This window comes from Tupaia chinensis, unplaced genomic scaffold, assembly GCF_000334495.1.
Source record: "Tupaia chinensis unplaced genomic scaffold, TupChi_1.0 Scaffold000078_1, whole genome shotgun sequence".
NCBI classification, from domain to species: Eukaryota; Metazoa; Chordata; class Mammalia; order Scandentia; family Tupaiidae; genus Tupaia; species Tupaia belangeri.
This window is the reverse complement of record NW_006159539.1, coordinates 8470617-8488389: the sequence shown is the minus strand read 5'-3', so window position 1 is coordinate 8488389 and position 17773 is coordinate 8470617. Positions and strand designations below refer to the sequence as shown.

Below are 17773 nucleotides of genomic sequence, written 5' to 3'. Positions count from 1 at the left end.
CCCCAAGCATGGAGGCTGCAGTGTTCAGCTCTGCCTTTAGGAGCCCATCATGGGGTGAGTGCTTCAGCTCACCCGACCTCTGTTTCCTCATCTGCACAGTGAAGATGAGGAATCCTGCATTCATGGAAGTGCCTAGACGAGATTTAGCCAACGCCTAAGATAATGTAGGAGCACATCAAATAGTAGCCGGTAGTACTGTCGGGATTACTGACAAGGAGTCCTTCAAAGCCCACCACCTTTTCGGTCAGGGTCATTCCCTCCTCACCACTCTCTTGCTGCTCCTCTTTCTCAACTCTGTTCCTGCCAGCAGTTTAAAGGTTGGGGCTGCTGTGTTGCTTTATCCTCCAAGGACTAGATTGCAATAGGTCTCAAATATATATGAATATATATATTTATGCACATATATATGTATGTATATATAGTTGTGTGTGTGTGTGTGTGTGTGTGTATATATGTATGTGTGTGTGTGTGTGTATATATATATATATATATATATTCTACCCCCTTAGGGCTTTTTGACATAGGGTAAGTGCCCTCACTGGAGAGAGACAGAGAGACAGAGAGATGGAAAGTGAGAAATCACCCCCCCAAGGGGGATGGCCATGCTACAATCCGTACTCCTCTATTCTCCTCCTGGGATTTTGGGCACCTACACATACATGCGCAGCATGGTTTTCAAGCTGCCAGGTCCAGGACTCTAACCATAGTTGGCCACATGAGAGTCCAGCATCTCAACCACCATGCCACTTGCTGGTCCCGCAAATATATACTTATTGACTGCAGATTCAGGCCCTAGACTTGAGGACATTCTGGTCATATCCCCAACAGGTGAAGTTCGAGTCCCCACCCAGGCCTATACCAGGAAGGACTTCAGCCCTGTCAGAACCGTTCCTTTCCAAAGCTTCTCCCAAGGTGGAGAGGGAGAGAAGGTGAAGACGGGCATGTTCAACACTGGTGTCTCCACAGCCAGCGCCAGGGAAGAGGGAACAGGAGCCAGGTATGAGAAGGTCTCTCCCCAAAGGCAGGACTCCAGCTTAGGGGCGGAGATGGAACTGGTCAGGCTCTAAGGGGCTACTTGTTTGATGCCAACTACACTTCAAGATAAATAAATGTCTGTGGTGAATGAGCTCCAAAACCCAATGATCTGAACATTTATTTTTTTAATAAATGACTTCTTGGGAGGCCAGCATGTGGCATAGTGGTTGAGACACTGGATTCACACATGGCCAACAGTGGTTTGAATCCTGGACCTGGTGGCTTGCTTGCTTTCTCACTTTCTCTTTCTCTCTCTCTCTCTCTCTCTCTCTCTGGTGAGTACATGTACCCTGTAGCAAATTTTTAAAAATATTAATAAAATTAAATAAATAATTCTTTTAAAAATGTTAAAATAAATGACTTTTTTGATTGCCAGAGGGCACAGATGTTCACCAAAGAGAGATTGGAGAAGAAGAGAAAGCATTCCCCCAGTGGGATGTAGTCACATCCTCTTCCTCCATTTCTCCCTCCCATCAGAATTTTGGGCATGGACACACACACGCAAACATACACAGCGTGTTCTTTAAGTGACCGGAGCCAGGATTCAAACTGCAGTTGGGGTCCTAATGCACAGCACTTAACCACTATACTGTAGGGTGGACCCTCGTAGAGTTTTTTACTCCTGCAGAGAGTTAGGGAACTGCCAGTGAGGTGGTTGGTTCCACCACTATAGACAGATCCCTCAATGTCTACACACCCCACAGTGCTCTATTTGGGACTGGATTTCTCTAGTCTAAACTTCAATGTCCAGGTCCCCACTGTGGGGATGTTCACGTTTAGCCTCACACATTTCTTCTCATGAGCTAAAGGCCTCTTACAGCCCTTTCCAAAATTACTTGCTTATACCATTGGGTCTGGGTCTTCTTGCTAAAGGATGGCCAATCCCCAGCAGGACACTGGGGACTGCCATAGCCTGGTGCCTCTTCCAGGCTGTATTCTGCTACTGCACCGGGGTGACAGTTTTATCAGTCTGTCCCGTACAGAAACCAGGGTGTAGAGGTTAGAAGTTCTGCCGGGGCCAGCAGGTGGTGTGGTGGTTAAAGCACTGGATTCCCACGTGGCTAACCAGGATTTGAATCCCAGACCTGGCAGCTTGAAAATCACACCAGGCGTGTGTGTGTGTGTGTGTGTGTGTGTGTGTGTGTGTGTGTGCCCGAAATCCCAAGAGAAGAATGGAGGAGAGGGGGGTTGTGGCATGACCATCTCCCCTTGGGGGTGCCTTCTTACTTTCCCTTACTCTGTCTCTGGTGAGGGCATACGCCCTATGGCAAAAATAGAGAGAGAGAAAAGGAGGGAAGGAAGGAGGGAGGAAGAAGAGAGAGGAAGGGAAGGGAGGGGAGGAGAGGAGGGGAAGAGAGGGGAGAGGAAGAGAGAAGGAGTTGGGGAGGGGAAGGGAGGGGAGGGGAAAAGAAAAGAAAAATGCCCTGCTCCCTAAGTGCCACTCTCAGCCTGGGTGGCACCGGAAGGGCCTGCATGCAGGCCTTCTGAAGGTGCATGCCTGGGATCCTGGAATCCTCAGCTGAGGTAGGATCTGGAGATGCTGCAGTCACCATGGCCGCTCATCCCTAGAATGCGGTGGGTCTCTCTTCCCTCCTCAGTGAGTCTTTCCATCCTGAAAGGCAGAATCTAGCAAGTGGTGTTTATCTGTGGACAGCCTAGGTGCAAAGGCCGCTCCCTGCCTCTGGGCAGCCTGACTCAGTGTCCGCCTCAGTGTGCCCTGGCTGCTGCTGGAATGGGCTGCTGTCTTGTGATTCTGCAGAGGAAAGGCAGGGTCTGGCCCCAGGCTTTGGCCAAGCTTGAAAGGAAAACCAGGAAACACGAGATGGGGGCCTTTGGTGGACAAACCTGTAGCGCTTTGCAAAGCGGTGCCTAAAATGAGCTCGGATTTCGGTCTGGGGAAGTAGAGTCATTAGAGCCTGTTGGTCCGAGACCTAAATATCTGAAGGAAATGCAATGGCACCCCAATGGCAAAGAACAGTTGCAACCATGCCATTTTGACCTAAGCAAACAGTACTTTTCTGTTACCCCACTGCACAGCTGGCCGGGGCCTTTGCCCCCATTTCAGCCTGCTTTGCAGAAGCCAGATTCCGAAATCTGGCTGCAAGGGTTCTGTCTTCACAGACGTGGGGCCTTCTTCCCCTTCCTCACAGCCTGATCCTCCCTCCACTCCCCTGCTGGCAGGCGGAGCCCTAAATGTACACGCAGCCCTGCAGCCTGTGTGGCCTGCAAGTGAAGACTGTCATAGTGCTTAAGAGAAACAGCGAAATTGGATAAAAACCCAGAATTTTTTCCCCCCAAAGAACCAGATGGGCAGGCTTGGGGGTGGGGGCAAGGGAGGGATCGGTTTTGACTCAGAACACTTGCCCTGACCTATTTGTGTTTCATCCAAAAGATGTTTCTCAGGGGAAGTTGCCAGTCCCTTAAATATCGCAACAGCGGAAGAGTTTCAGGGCCTAGGGAACCTTGGAGAGGAGACATTTTTCTTTCTCGGAAAAATAAGTGGCTGAGTTAAAGGAGGCCTTTGGGACGTCTCCGATAGCTCCCTGCAGGCACAAGGACCCCCTTAGTCACCTCTCTTTAGGAGTGGCGGTGCATACCCAGGCCCCCAATTTCGGGGGTGCAGCCAGGGCAAGGCTTGGGGAAGAACGAGGTGCTTAGAGGAGATCGCCTTAGGCGGCCTGAGTGCAATCCGGGTGGGCGGCCCCGCACACCGCGGGCGGGAGCCTGGAGGTGCGTTAGTGGCCGACGACGTTCCGCGGACTCTCCGGCTCAGACCTTGCCAGCTAGGAAGCGGATTTTTCAGCCCCCTGCACCGGAGACATATCTGAGTGAGGAGTGATCCAGAGTGTGTTGGTGATGTCTTCGGGAGGGCAGTTTGCTTGGAAAGGAGGGCTGGGGCCTGTCTCCAAGCACAGTTTCTACTTGAATTGGGGATTTATGGGGAGGATTAAGGGGGCGCACTGCCGCTCCAGTGTCCTGCGGGGTTTGGCAGCCCAAGTGGTCTGGGTTTCTTCTGTGTGGGCAACTACCGAGTTGGAGCCCGCGCGGAGGTCGGAGAGCCGGACGCGCCTAGCGCTCGCGGACCCCGGGTTCCCGAGGTCGCGCAGCCAGCGCCGCCACCGCGGAGTTGCCCAGGTCCCCGCCCAGCAGCCTCTCCCGCGGGCGGCGCTGAAACCCGAGCGCGAGGGGGCGGAGCGCACGGCGATGGGGCGCGGGGCCGGGTCGACATTGGAGGGGAACCGAGTGATGGATGGCGAGGGAGGGGCGCGGGGAGCTGGCGCGGGAGGGGGGGCGCGCCGGGCGCCCGCGGCCAAGGTGGACCGAGCCTCCCGGCTCGCTGCTCCAGCGCAGCTGCCGTGTCTCCGCAGCGTGATTTATTTTTTTTTCTTCTAAACTCTTCTTCCAGGGAGAGGCTAGTGGTAACAGGCCGAGCTGGATGGATGGGTATGGGGAGAAGGGCAGGACGTTCAGCCCTGGGATTCTGGCCGACCCTCGCCTTCCTCCTCTGCAGCTTCCCCGCAGGTAAGGCACTGCCCCCTGGCTGGGGGACAGCCGCCTGGCGCGCCAGACCGACTCCCCGGGCCTCTCCGCAGCACTGGGCCCCAAGTCTGCGGGCGAAGTGGGGCTCTAGTCTGTGGGACCCCCGCCTCCCGTTTCTACCCGTCTTTGTTTCCCCCGCGCCCCACCGAGGGCGCGATGGATGTCTGTGGGGACCTGGGGCGGGAGGACCGGGACGCCCGAGCAGCATTAAGAAGGAGCCGAGCGGGGAGCTCGGAGAACCGGGGGACTCCTGTCTTCCTTCCAAGAAGGGGTGCCGAGGACGCGGGTCGTGGAGGCCGGAGAGGAGAGGGAGACCGAGACGCAGAGGCAGACCCTTGGTGCTGGGGGCACTTTCTCCAGCTCCTCGCCTGCCAGTTTGCAGACCTGCCGGGTGGTTTGCAAAACACCGGGCTCGGAGCTGGGGGCGCCCTGAGGTCCTAGCCAAGTCTCCAGCCTCCCCCTCCTTGGGGACCCGGTCCGGTCCCCACATTCTTGCCCACGCGGGGAAACCCACGATCCCGACTCACATAAACTCGCGTTCCTGTTTGATAACATTCCGCGTTGCCTCCTGTTTGTTTTTATTGTGTCAGAAAGGGAGAGAATTTCAGAATTAAAGCTGAAAAAGCCCATCTGTTTCCAATGAATCCCCCATAGTTTTTCACAATGTTTTTGGCAGATCGCTGCTTTCAAATTCCTCGGAGCCTGGACCTCTTGTTTTTGTTGGGGGAAGGGAGACCAACTCCACAGAGAAGCATTTGTTCCTTTCCAAACGCTCCAGTTTCTTTACTTTTTTTTTTTTTTTTTCCTTTCAGGGGGAGGGGGAAGTCACGAAACTTAAATCCCCGGTCTGTTTTCTTTATACTGTTTCGTAAAACTTTATTTCATTTCTGCCATATGCCGCTCACTGCCTGGAAATGCCAGTTAAACGCTTTCTACCCATTTTTACTCTGGCTAAAAATACAAACACCGTGCCCTAGGACAAATGGTCCCGGTGCAAGGCGGGACCTCCCGGCTGTTTCCATTGTGTTGCAGGGTTTTAGAGGTGTCTTTTCGAAAAGAAAAAAAAAAAAAGATTCGAGCTGGTCTTGCACCATAGACAGTTGTGGATCCGCAGCCCTCGCGCGCAACCGAGCTTTACAAGAAAGAACTTGATTTAGACTCGGATTGGGTTGTTTTGTTTTGCTCTTAAGCCAACTGAGTTTCAAGGAACTGGCAGAACTGGGTAGTCCCTGCCCGGCCTGGCTGAGCGGGTTGGAGCTCCCGCAGTTTGGACCACGCTGGCAGCGAGTGGTTGGGGAAGAGGGATCAGTTTACCCTCTTGTTCCAAGCCCCTAGCGTCCGCTGGCGAGTGCCTGAGTGCCTCTGTCTCCCTCCTCAGCCGGGAGTGCCAGGAGGGTCCCCAGGAGCCCCAACCTGCTTCTGAGCCCCGAGTTCCACCGAGGAGACCGGGCCAAGGGCAAAATGGGAAGAAGGGGTGTCAGTGTCTCCAAAGAGCCTTCAGGTCCCTTGTCCCCTCCACCTGGAATATCAAAGCCACCACTGGGAGTCAAACTGCAAGGTGTCCTTCCCCTGTCCCTGTTCTGTTTAAAAGGCAGTTTCTCCCCCTAGTGAAGACTATGGCTGGAAAAGCTGATTGGGTTTCCTCCCAAGAGTTAAAAAAATAATAATAAAATAGAAATCACCTTTTAAAATCACCCTTCCCCCCCTTTCAGAGAAGCAGGAGTTTGCAATCGGTGTTCATCTTGGTTCGGTCTAGATAAAGCGTTAACCCACTGGAAGTTTTATCAGATGGGTTGATAAATGGCTTTTGTCCTTTGGCTTCTGTGGGGGATGTGATCTCAGTCCGAGGCTGAAATTGAGAAGGGGGGCTTAGAGGCCCTTAAAACAACACCTTCCCACTCTTAAAGCTGCAGCACTCGTTAACTTGGGCTTTGGAGAGGGAAGGAAGGTCTGGCCGAAGTTCTTGGAGGTGGGAGTGATCTGCAGGTGTGGGTGCCCCTGTGTTTTTGCTGTTTCTCCATTCATTTCTCAGTCCTAACATTTTTTCCCCTTATTTTAAAGCATCCCAGCATAGTCCAAGGAAGGTTGGTGGGTTATATCATTCACAACCCGAATGTCATCCGTTTTGTTTCCAAAAAGCCCATTTCATTTTGGCTAGCAGATAAAACAGATAGCCACCGTACCATCATGCCAACTGGCTAATGTCTCTTCTCGTTTGAGGCCCTAACAGCTGCATTTAGTGCAAATGACCCACCGTACTGGAAACAGCTTCCAGTATCCCCAGACTAAATATGCCCGGAACTTTGAAACTTGTGCTCTCCATAAACCAGGGTCCAAAAGTCAGATCTTTCTGTAAGGGATGAACAGCAAAGAGACAGACTGTCATGTTCTTTCACTGGCTCAGGAGAGGAGTCATTCTGGAATTAAGAAAAAAAAAAACATGCAAGGGTTCAGCCTTGCAGGTGGTGTGGTGGTTAAGGCACTGGACTTCCACATGGTCGACTGTGGTTTGAGTCCCGGACCTGGCAGCTTGCTTTCTCACTCTCTTTCTCTCTGTCACTCTGGTGAGTGCGTGTGCCCTACAACAAATTAAATAATAATAAGAATAAATGAATTTTTTAAAAAGGAAAATACATATATACATACATACCTGCCTGCCTGCTGGTCTGGTAGAGAGCAGGGTAGGAGTTAAAGACAGGGGGTGGGGCAGGTTGCATGATGGTTAAGGGTGCTAGACTCCCACAGAGCTGACCATGGTTTGAGTCCCAGACCTGGCAGCTTCCCTTCTTACTTTCTATCCCCCTCACCCCCTGCGTTGTCCCTCTCTGGTCAAATTAAAATAAATAAATAAAGTTAAATAAAATCTTTTTAATAAAAGAAAGAATAAAAGGCAGCCCTAGCAAGCGCAAGGCCCAGAGGCATACTCAGGACCCCCGCACAGCCTGTTCCATCGAAGACAGGTGGAAAGGGGCTGAACAGCCTTGAAAGCCCAGGTCTGTTCGGTGCTAGTCTGCTTGAATGGCTTCCAGGAGCAAACCCAGAGGAGTGCAAATTAAATTGGACACAGCTCTGTGGAGAATGACGGCTTCCCTCTGCTGGACTGAGAGTGTGTGTGTGTGTGTGTGTGTGTGTGTGTGTGTGTGTGTTCTGGAAGTGTTTAGATTTCCTTGTCATTTATGGCCAACCCACTATGTTCCTGACTCAGTGACAGTCTGCAGGGCCCTGGGACCCAGGCTCTGGGGTAGATCACAGCTTGGTGAAGAGAAAGGGGCTCTGCTTTGTCATGTGGCCAGAAAGGTGTCTGCTTAGATGATGCTATGAGGACAAAGGACAGGTGGACAGAGTGGTCAGGTCTATTCAGGAGGAGAGGAGAAAGTCAGAAAAGGCTTCTGAATAAGAAGCAGCTTTCGGGGCTGGCAAGTGGCATGGTGGTTAAAGACGCTGGACTCCCACATAGCTGACCACGGTTCTAGTCTCGGACCCGGTGGCTTGCTTTCTCACTTCCTCTCTCTCTCTCTCTCTCTCTGTCTCTCTCTAATCAAACTGGAAAATAATAATGATGATAATACATAAAGTTTAAAATAAATATTTTTTTAAAAAAAAGAAGCAGCTTTCACAAATAGCCTCCTACAGCCAAATGAAAAAAAAAAATCTCAAAAAAAAAAAAAAAAGGAAAAAGAAAGAAATGTCTATCCTAAGGCAGGAAACTAGGGCCCAGGGGCGGTTGTGGGGGGGGGGACCAAGACCTCCTGTAGCATCCCATATCACACCTGTGACTGGAGAAGTAAGAACGTTTTTGTCAGCTGCTGGTCAAAGATCTGCAAGCAGTTTGGCCTGCTTGCCCCATTACTGTTCTCCCAGCAGGACTTTGTGTCCCGAAGAGAGGGCGACTTAGTCTATTTGGGCTGCTGTGACAGTGCTAAAGATTAGATGATGAAAACAGCAGACATGTATTTCTCACGGTTCTGGAGGATGGGAAGTCCGAGATCAAGGCACTGGCATATTTGATGTCTGGTGAGGACCCTTCCAGGCTCACAGACAGTACCCTCTCGCTTTGTCCCCAAGTGGTGGGAAGGGTAAGGGAGCTCTCTGAGATCTCTTTTATATGGGCTCTAATTAATCCCATTCATGAAGGCTCCACCCTCATGACCTAATCACTTCTCAAAGCCTCTGGTCTACTAATACCATCGCACTGAGGGTTAGATTTCATCACAGGAATTTGAGGGGACACAGGCTCTCAGTTGCTGCAGAGAAAATGAAATGATATCCGGTTGTAAGAGCCAGGTGGCAGTGGAGCCAGTGTATTAAGGGGCTGGAGGGCTGAGCCTTGGAGAAAGTGCATAGAAAACTTGTAGATCTGGAGTCGGCAGGTGGCATGATGGTTAAGAGTACTGGACTCCCACATAGCTACCATGGTTCGGATCCCAGACCTGGTGGCTTGCTTTCTCTTTCTCTGTCTCTCTGTGTCTCTCTCCCCCGTCTCTCTCTAGTCAAATTAAAATAAATGAATAGGTAAGTAAAAGTAAATACTTTTAAAAAAGGAAGGAAGCCCTAGAAGCCAGGTTACCCCTCAGGCACCATGGTGAACTGGGGAGTAAGGGAAAGGAATTTTATCCAGTCTTGGTTTGAAGGAGAACTCCTCTGCATGGTTGGTGACATTGCGCGTAGCCACCCCGGCACTCAAGAGAGGAGGGGGCCTGGACCTGGAAAGAGTAACCCGAGGGCAGAGGAAGTGGCTGTGTGAGGCCAACCATGGTGTCAGAGTGGTAATGCAACTTGGTGAATGCTGCAGCCAAGTGGGGAGAGCTCCTGGGTTTGCATCCCAAGATCCCCCTGTGCACACTCAGTGCACACGTGTGTGCCCGTGGTCCTGGCTGCCTGAGGCAGCGGGGGATCAAAGAGTGAAAGCTCTGTTGGAGGTACCTCTTTGTCTCTTTCAGAGGAAATAAATAAATAAACTTAAAAGAGGGAGGCCGGCAGCAAGTAGCAAGGTGGCTTAGGCGCTAGACTCCCATGTGGCCGACCACAGTTCGAGTCCTGCACATGGTAGTTTGCTTTTTCACTTGCCCTCTCTTCCCTCTGTCTCTTTTGGATGAATGCATGTGCCCTATAGCAAATTAAAATAATAATAATAATACTTGAGGCTAGCAGGTGATGCGCTGGTTAAAGGCACAAGACTCCCACATAGCCAACTGCGATCAGAGTCCCAAACCTGGCAGCTTGATTTCTCTCTCTCTCTCTCTCTCTCTTTCTATGGTCAAAGTTAAAAAAATAATAGTAATAAATAAAGTTAAATAAACTCATTCTTTTAAAAAAGATAAATAATAAATAAAAATTAAATATTTCTGTTTTGAAAAGAGGAGGGGGAGCTGCCCTATTAGGAGGGGAGTTGGGGAGTAAGTGGGAGGAAAGGCAGATGGTCCAGGGAGTGTGGTTCCGGCTGAAGACCCTGTCCTTGGTAAAATGTGTGAGGCTTAGAACTGAGCAGAGAATAGGACCAGCAGGTGGTGTGGTGGTCAAGGGCGCTGGATTCCCACATGGCCAATCATGGTTCGAGTCCCAGACCTGGTGACTTGCTTGCTCTCTCTCTCTCTGTCTTTCTTTGTCCCTCACTGGTCCAATTTTTAAAATAAATAAATAAATAAATAATAATTAAAAAACATAAATAGAAGAACTGAGTGGAGAATCCCAACTTTATCTTTTGGGTGGGTGACAGGTGCCATGCTGTTTTGCCACCTGGCTAAAATTCAACCTGCTTATAATTGCAGGCATCCTTGGGCTAGCTGGTGGCATAGTGGTTAAGGTGGATAGATCCTACAGGCCAGCTACACAGTTTGAGTCCTGGATCTGGTGGTTTGAAAAGCATGCTGAGCACGTGTGCATGCGTGTCCAAAATGCCCAGAGGAGAATGAAGCAGAAGGGATTGCAGTGTGGGCATCCCCCCTCCCAGGGGGGTGCTTTCTCTCTCTCTCTCTTTCTCTCTCTCCCCCCATCCCCTCTGGTGAGTGCATGCAGCCTATAGCAAGTTAAAAATGTAATAATTGGGGACCAGCAAATGGCATAATGGCTACCTCGCTGGACTCCCACATAGTTGGCCACAGTTGGAGTCTGCACCCGGTGGCTTAAACCTCAAACTGGTGCAAAATCTTAAGACGAGAATGGAGGAGAAGGGACCGTGGCGTGGCATCCCCTCTGGGGGGTAATTTCTTGCTTTCCATCTTTCTGTCTCTCTGGCGAGTTCACATGCCCTATAGTAAAAATCTCTCCCAAAAAAAAGAGAGAAAAGAAAAGAAAAGATGATTGAGGCCACTGTCTTCTAGGCTCACCAGCTCATCCCAGTGTACCCAAGCCTTTCCTAGCTTTAAATACGACAGCTGAGGGGCTGGCAGGTGGCATGGTGGTTAAATGCACTGGACTCCCACATGGCCAACAGCAGTTGAAGCCCCGGACCTGGCGGCTTGCTCTCTCTCACTCTCTCTCTCATCAAAATAGAAAATAATAATAATGAATAAAGGTAAATAAAATAATTCTTTAAAAAAAAAAAAAAACCTGTGTCCTGAGAAGCCCCCTCAGTCTGGGCACACCTGGGTGGTTGGCCACCCCACTTTTGTCCTCTCTTGTCCCGTAGACTCTTGCCTCACTTGTGTCTGTTAGGGACCTTGTAATCCTGTGTGGAAAATGACCTGTATGCAGTCCAGGCCTTCTCCACCCTGCCCAGTAGCCCTCTCCACACTCCCGGACCCAGGACTCAAACCACAGTCAGCCACATGGGAGTCCAGCAGTATAACTGCTATGCCATCTGCACTTTCTCTTTCTCTCCATCTCTGTCTCTCCCCAGCAAGCTCATATGCCCTACGGCAAAAACATCAACCACAAAAAAAAACATAAAACAGTTTGCCACTGGTCTGTCAGACTTTGCACGCTGTGGTGTAGAAGGCGTTAAGTTGCAGAAGATTGACAAAGAAACTTTGGGGGTATGATCGGCTAGCAGGATGAAGGGTGCCATTTTCCATGGACCTAACATGTGCTTCATCCCAGTAGCCCTCTCCACCCTGCCCATCTCTGGCTCAGCATTCCGGAGAGCAAGACTGCCACGGTACAGATTTTCCCAAGGCAGGTCCTCTTGCGTTGATTGGGTTTGCTTATTTGTTTGTTTCATGCACCACTTCCCCCGAGCATTCAGAATTCCCAGACGCCTCTGCAGACAGGAGCTTGTGCTTGCTCCGTGCTAAGGAATGTCCGTGAACACGGCCTCACATACATGTATGTGCCAGGCAGGCAGATTCCCAGCTGGCAGGCATTTGCCCTTCATGGGGAAGGGGAAGGAACGGGCCTGCCTGTGGATGGCAGTGAGAGAGAAAAGCCACTTCAGACAGACTTCGACCTGCGGCTACACAGATGAGCCCAGGGTTGCCAGCGGCAGGACCAGGATGGAAAATTATCCCCTGGAGCCTGCCCTAAACTCAGGGAACGGGGTTCTGCCCACACTGCTCCCCTGCAGACCTCACTTACGTCCGGAATGGTATGTCTTTGCGCCTAAGCCCCCTCCTTGTGGAAGTCAGAGTATCGGTTCTCTAGCCTGGACAGGATGGGGCTGGCAGGGACGGCGGTGCCAGGCTCCTGCCCACGTGGGCTTCTCTTACCCAGGGTAGCTCCAGCCCGCTGGCTGACAAGCTGCTGTGGCTTTGGGCATGCCGGTCTGGCTCCTGTGGGTGCTGGTGGCTGGGAGAGGGCAGCTGGGAAAGCTGAGGTGTGACCTTTTCCTTGGCCTGTGTCATGGTTTCTTGCAGTCACTTGGCATCCAGGGAGGCTGAGGCAGAGCAGCCCAGGCTGGGTGTGGCCAGGGGCGGTGCCTCCTGCCTGGGCACTGTGAGTGACATCTGGCCACTCTGCCCAGAGGCCTTCAGAGGCCAGTTTACCCTCCTCCCTAACCTACCCTCTGTGTCCTGGGTCAGCTGAGTTCTACGAGAAGCTTCCTGTTGCCAGCCCTGGGAAAATACCCAGTGGATCTACATTGGAGCAGAACCGGGGTCCTGGCCTTGCAGTCTCTGGTTTTGTCCACCCCCTGGGTTGTCTTAGGCTAGGCTGGGGAGGAATGCCTTTTAGAAACGTGGTCTTTAAGAACGCTGTATTCCACCTGTCCGATTGCATGGTTCGCAATGCCTTTTAGAAACATGGCTACATGGTCTTTAAGACGGCTGTATTCCACCTGTCCGATTGCATGGTTCAAGTCCCAGACCTGGTAGATAGAGAGACACCTCCTGAGAGTGTGTGTCCATGCTCCAAATCCCTAAAGGCAAAATGTAGAAGGAATTATGACATGACCGTCCCTCATGGGGTAGCTTTCTCACCTCTCTCTGGGAAGTGCATGCACTCTCTAAAATAATAATAAAAAGAAACGTGATACATTCTGGTGCTCACAGGTTAGGTGAGGTGGGGTGGACTGCACCCGTCACCTGGGTGTGTTCTTGTGGGCATCTGATGCTGGACACCAGGGTGTTTATGCCAGGGTGATCGGCTGAAATTCCTATAGATGTGGTACAAACAGGCAGGTCTCCAGAATCTCTCAACTCCAGAGACTGTCCAGGCCAGAGTTTGCCAAATATTGGTGCTTGGTGGGACCAGCAGTTGGCGTAATGGTTATGTCGCTGGACTCAACTACAACATGTAGTTGACCATGGTTCGAGTCCCAGACCCAGTGGCGTGTGTTCATGTGTGGCCAAGATCCCGAGAGGAGAATGGAGGAGAAGGGATTGCGGCGTGGCCATCCCCCCTGGGGGTGATTTCTCGCTTTCTGTCTCTTTCTGTCTTTCTGGCAAGTGCATGTGTCCTATAGCAAAAACCTCTCCAAAAAAAAAATACAGGTATATATTGGTGCTTGGTCCATTCCTGGCCCCTTTTAGATTCAGTGCTGAGGGATAAGGGACAGGAGAGGGTGCAGTGGCCAGCCACAAGAGGGGCCTCACCCTGGGGTTGAGCAAGTTGCCCCCACTCCCAGGTTATCACACTCTTCCTCGTCTCCTTCCGGATCCATGAAGTAGCACGTCATGAAAAGGGGTGTCTCCAGCTAGATGGGGAGTGAGGAAGCGAACCTGGGAGGTGTCAGGCTTCACAGCTGGCATCTTCACCGGGGCTGGTGAAGATTTTTATTTCTAAATAATTATTTATTTAATTTTATTTATTCATTCATTTATTTTAAAAATTAATGTACTTAACATTTATTTATTTATTTATTTTAATTTGACCAGAGAGAGAGAGAAAGTCAGAAAGCAAGCTGCCAGGTCCAGGACTCGAACTGTGATTGGCCATGTAGGAATCCAGCACCCTTAACCACCATGCCACCTGCCAGCCCCTCATTCATTTATTTTTTAAATTGACCAGAGAGGCGGGGGGAGGGGGTGTCATAAGGAAACAAGCCTCCAGGTCCAACACTCGAACCATGGTCAGCCATGTAGGAGTGTCCAATTCCCCAACCACCATGCCACCCACTGGCCCCCAAGGTGATTTCGTTTTTAAGGTGCTGTCCTGCCCATTCCTCCACTTGCCTCTTTCCTAATTGATGTCTTCACCTCTTAAGTTAGTTACTCTATGTCCTAAAATAACGTTCTGATCATGCCTCACGCTTACAGAACATTCTTCATGGGCTCCCCACAAGCAACAGAATAAATCCTGACTAACTGCACAGGTCGTCGGGTTCCAGACCCAGTGACTTGAGAAACATGCCGGCCGCATATGCGTGTGTGTCCAAAATCCTGAAAGCAGAGAGATGGGGAAGGGATTTTGGCCTCCTCTTAAAGGGGTAAGGCTCAGTTAGCCAAGATTTTTAACAACGGAAGGGGTGCTTTTTCCTCTCCTTTCTCTCTCTGTCTCTCTCTGATGAGCATATGTACCCTCTAACACAATCTTAAAAAACAAAACTCCAGGGGGAGCTTAGCACAGGGTCCTGTTAGACAAGTCAAGAGGGACAGGGGAAGAAAACAAAACTCCAGGAGGAACTTAGCACAGGGGCCTGTTAGACAAGTCAAGAGGGACAGGGGAAGGGGAGTTGCAGAAGGGACCTTGTAAAGTTGGGACCCAGATCTCCGAGGAGGGGAATACCATTCAGCCCTTCTTGGTACTTTAAACATTATGCAAAGAGCTGGAGGCTGGCATAGAGAAGCGCCCATGTCAGAGGATGGGAGGGAAGACAGCCTTACCGCAGAAGGTCAACTTGTGTCAGGCCTGCAGCCTTGCCCTCTCGTCTAGTGCCCCCTGGTGGCGGAATCTCACAGAGCCGGGTGACAGAGCTTGCAGAGGCCATTCCCACCAAGCAGAGGATGGTGGTTAGAAAGCTGCCGGGCATCTGCTTCATGACAGACATATCTAGCCTTCGAGGCTCTTGTGCCTGGCCCCACACTCCTGGCTACACTCTGACCAGCCCGCATTTGGCTTCATGCCAACCTCAGTTATTTGCACCCCGTGTTTACTCATCCTCACCTTGTATGGCCTGTCAACTTCAGGACCTAATTGAAACGCTACTTGTCTGATACCTTCTTCCATTCCTTTTTTTTATCTTTTTTTTTTCTTTTTTTAAAATGTTTGCCATGCACATGTACTTGCTGGAGAGAGAGAGAAAAAAAGTGAGCAATCATTTCTCCCCAGGAGGGGATGGCTATGCTACAATACCTTCTTCATTCTCCTCCTGGCATTTTGGCATGCACACCCATGCGCCCAACTAGTTTTTCATGTGGCTAGGTCCTGGACTCAAACCCTGGAGTCAGCCTCCACGGTCACACCACCTGCCAGCCCTGAGGCTTCCGTTGTTAAAAATCTTGGCCAAATGAGCCTTGCCCCTTTAAGAGGAGGCAGGTTATTCTCTCTGCAGGCCCTCCCCACCCCGCCTACAGGCAACTGAAACCCGACCTAATCCCTTTGCACGCGGGTAATTTATTGGTCTATTGGGCTTTTCTTGGTGGCAAATTGCATTGTCTTTATTCCTGGGTTTGGGAGCTGGAGGGCTCTCCGCATTCCTAAGACTCCTTTCTCAGCCTCAATCCTTCACACCCCCTCCACGCACAGCAAAATAAGTTTTGGGGGGCTCTTTTGTTATGCAAACAGTCGTAATAATCAGGCTATTATTCTGAAAGATTGGGCTTGATTAACAGTTCAAAGGAGGTGTCTGAAGGCAGCTCCTGCCGCACTGGTGCATAAATATTTTCATCCTGCCTGGTGCTTCGAGCTCCCTGCCCTGGCTTTCTGTTTTGAGAGGCCCTGGGTTGCTAACGGAGGGGAAAGAATTAAGGCAGACAAGCTGTGTAGCTGCGAGGTTCTTCCAGCCCTGCCTCAGCCCGTGAGGAGGGTACTCTGGAACCCCCTCCCCCCACCCCAGTGAAATGTTACCTGGGCATGTGGATATGTTGGGGGCTGCTGGACCTGTGGGAGTTGAGGCAGAACACTTAATGAGGGTTTAAAAACATCAAATCTTGGGACCAGCAGTTGGCATAATGGCTATGTCACTGGACTCCCATGTAGTCGATAGCAGTTCGAGTCCCAGACCCGGTGGCTTAAATTCAATCCAGGCATGTGTGTGTGCGTTCCCAGAATCCTGAGAGGAGAATGGAGGAGAAGGGATTGCAGCGTGGTAAGGGGGGAGGAGGGGTTGCGTGGGGGTGAGCCCCCCCCCCCCCCGGGGTGGTAATTTCTTGTTTTCTGTCTCTCTATCTCTGTCTTTCTGGTGAAGAACACATGCGCCCTATAGCAAAAACATCTCAAAAAGTAAATAAATACATAAATAAATAAAATCTTGAAACCAGCAGGTGGCAGCATGGTTACATCGCTGGAACTCCCGGGTAGTCGAACACAGTTCGAGTCCTGGGCTTAAAACTCCTTCCGGTGTGTATGTGTGTATGCCCCAAATCCAAAGAGAAGAAATTGCAGTGCGAACTTCCTCCATGGGGGGGGGGGTGGTGATCTCTTGTTTTCTATCTCTCTGTCTCTCCACCAAGTGCATGAGCCCTACAGCAAAAATCTCTCTATGAATGAATTGACATGAAATATAAAACCTTGAGTCTATGGAGTCTGGGAGGTACTCTCTATAAATGACATGAAATCTAAAACCTTGAGTCTATGGAGTCTGGGAGGTAGAAGATGCCAGGAGATGAGTCCCCTTCCCCACTTTGGGAAGTCACAGGCCAGGGGAAAAGCTGAGTCCCAGTGGCCACCTCCTAGAGGTGACAATGGATAACATGATCAGCCAGGGGGCCAGGCTAGAGAAGCGGTCCTGGATGTGATGGGCTAAATGACATGAAATCTAAAACCTTGAGTCTATGGAGTCTGGGAGGTAGAAGATGCCAGGAGATGAGTCCCCTTCCCCACTTTGGGAAGTCACAGGCCAGGGGAAAAGCTGAGTCCCAGTGGCCACCTCCTAGAGGTGACAATGGATAACATGATCAGCCAGGGGGCCAGGCTAGAGAAGCGGTCCTGGATGTGATGGGCTGCCTTCCCTGCGTGCCTAGCCCATGTGGCTGTAGAAGTTATATTTTATGTTTCAGCCTTTCCACGGTGGCTCTAGAAGAGGGCTGAGGCCCCAGGGAAGTTTCTGGGAGGCAGAAGTGGGTCCACAGAGCTGAGAGCGAGCCCTAGCAAGGATGCTGCAGATGAAGTCCGGGCGACCTTGTAAAATCCCACAGCATCCTTGAAAAGTAAACATCGCATTTGGTCACAAAGTGACGGTTTCATGGCTTGATAAAGAACATTGCCCAGAACAGAGCCTGGCCCTGATTGGGTGAGTCAGAAACAAACGGGCCTAATGATTGTAAGGGGCCCCAGCCTGAGCACCAAAAGTCAGTTTCCCCCGCTGGCTCACCCGAGTTGCTCTTAGGTCTGTTCAAACCCTCAGACTTTTCCTCTCTTTCCTTCATTGCTTGGACCCTGACATCAGAAGAGCCCCAGGTTTACTGCCTGGAATGAAGGAAGGCCTCATGCTTTTTTAAACGATACGGCACATAAAAATCAGCCCCTCTGGGATCTCTTTGGCAGGTGACGGCGCACACGTTTGCTTTTGATGCTGGGCCAGGTTGCAGTCAGGTCCCTGACCTCGAAGGGGCTTGTGGTCTGTGATGTAGAGCAGTGGACACAGCCGGGCAGATGACTCCGTGGGGGTTAGGGGCCCCTCAGCTGCTGCCCATGAGGACTGGCCAGCCGGTCCTTCCCCCAGTCC

At 51.0% G+C, this 17773-nt stretch overlaps 1 protein-coding gene across 1 annotated transcript in view; it reads left to right on the top strand.

Moving 5' to 3' along the window:
- The first annotated feature begins 4319 nt into the window (after positions 1 to 4319).
- RGMA (repulsive guidance molecule BMP co-receptor a) overlaps positions 4320 to 17773 on the top strand; it is a 29900-nt gene continuing 16446 nt past the window's right edge. Inside the window, exon 1 of the mRNA XM_014585164.2 lies at positions 4320 to 4557. Within this exon, the coding sequence (XP_014440650.1) occupies positions 4476 to 4557 (82 nt within the window). The 5' untranslated portion in view covers positions 4320 to 4475. The remainder of the gene's footprint in view (positions 4558 to 17773) is intronic.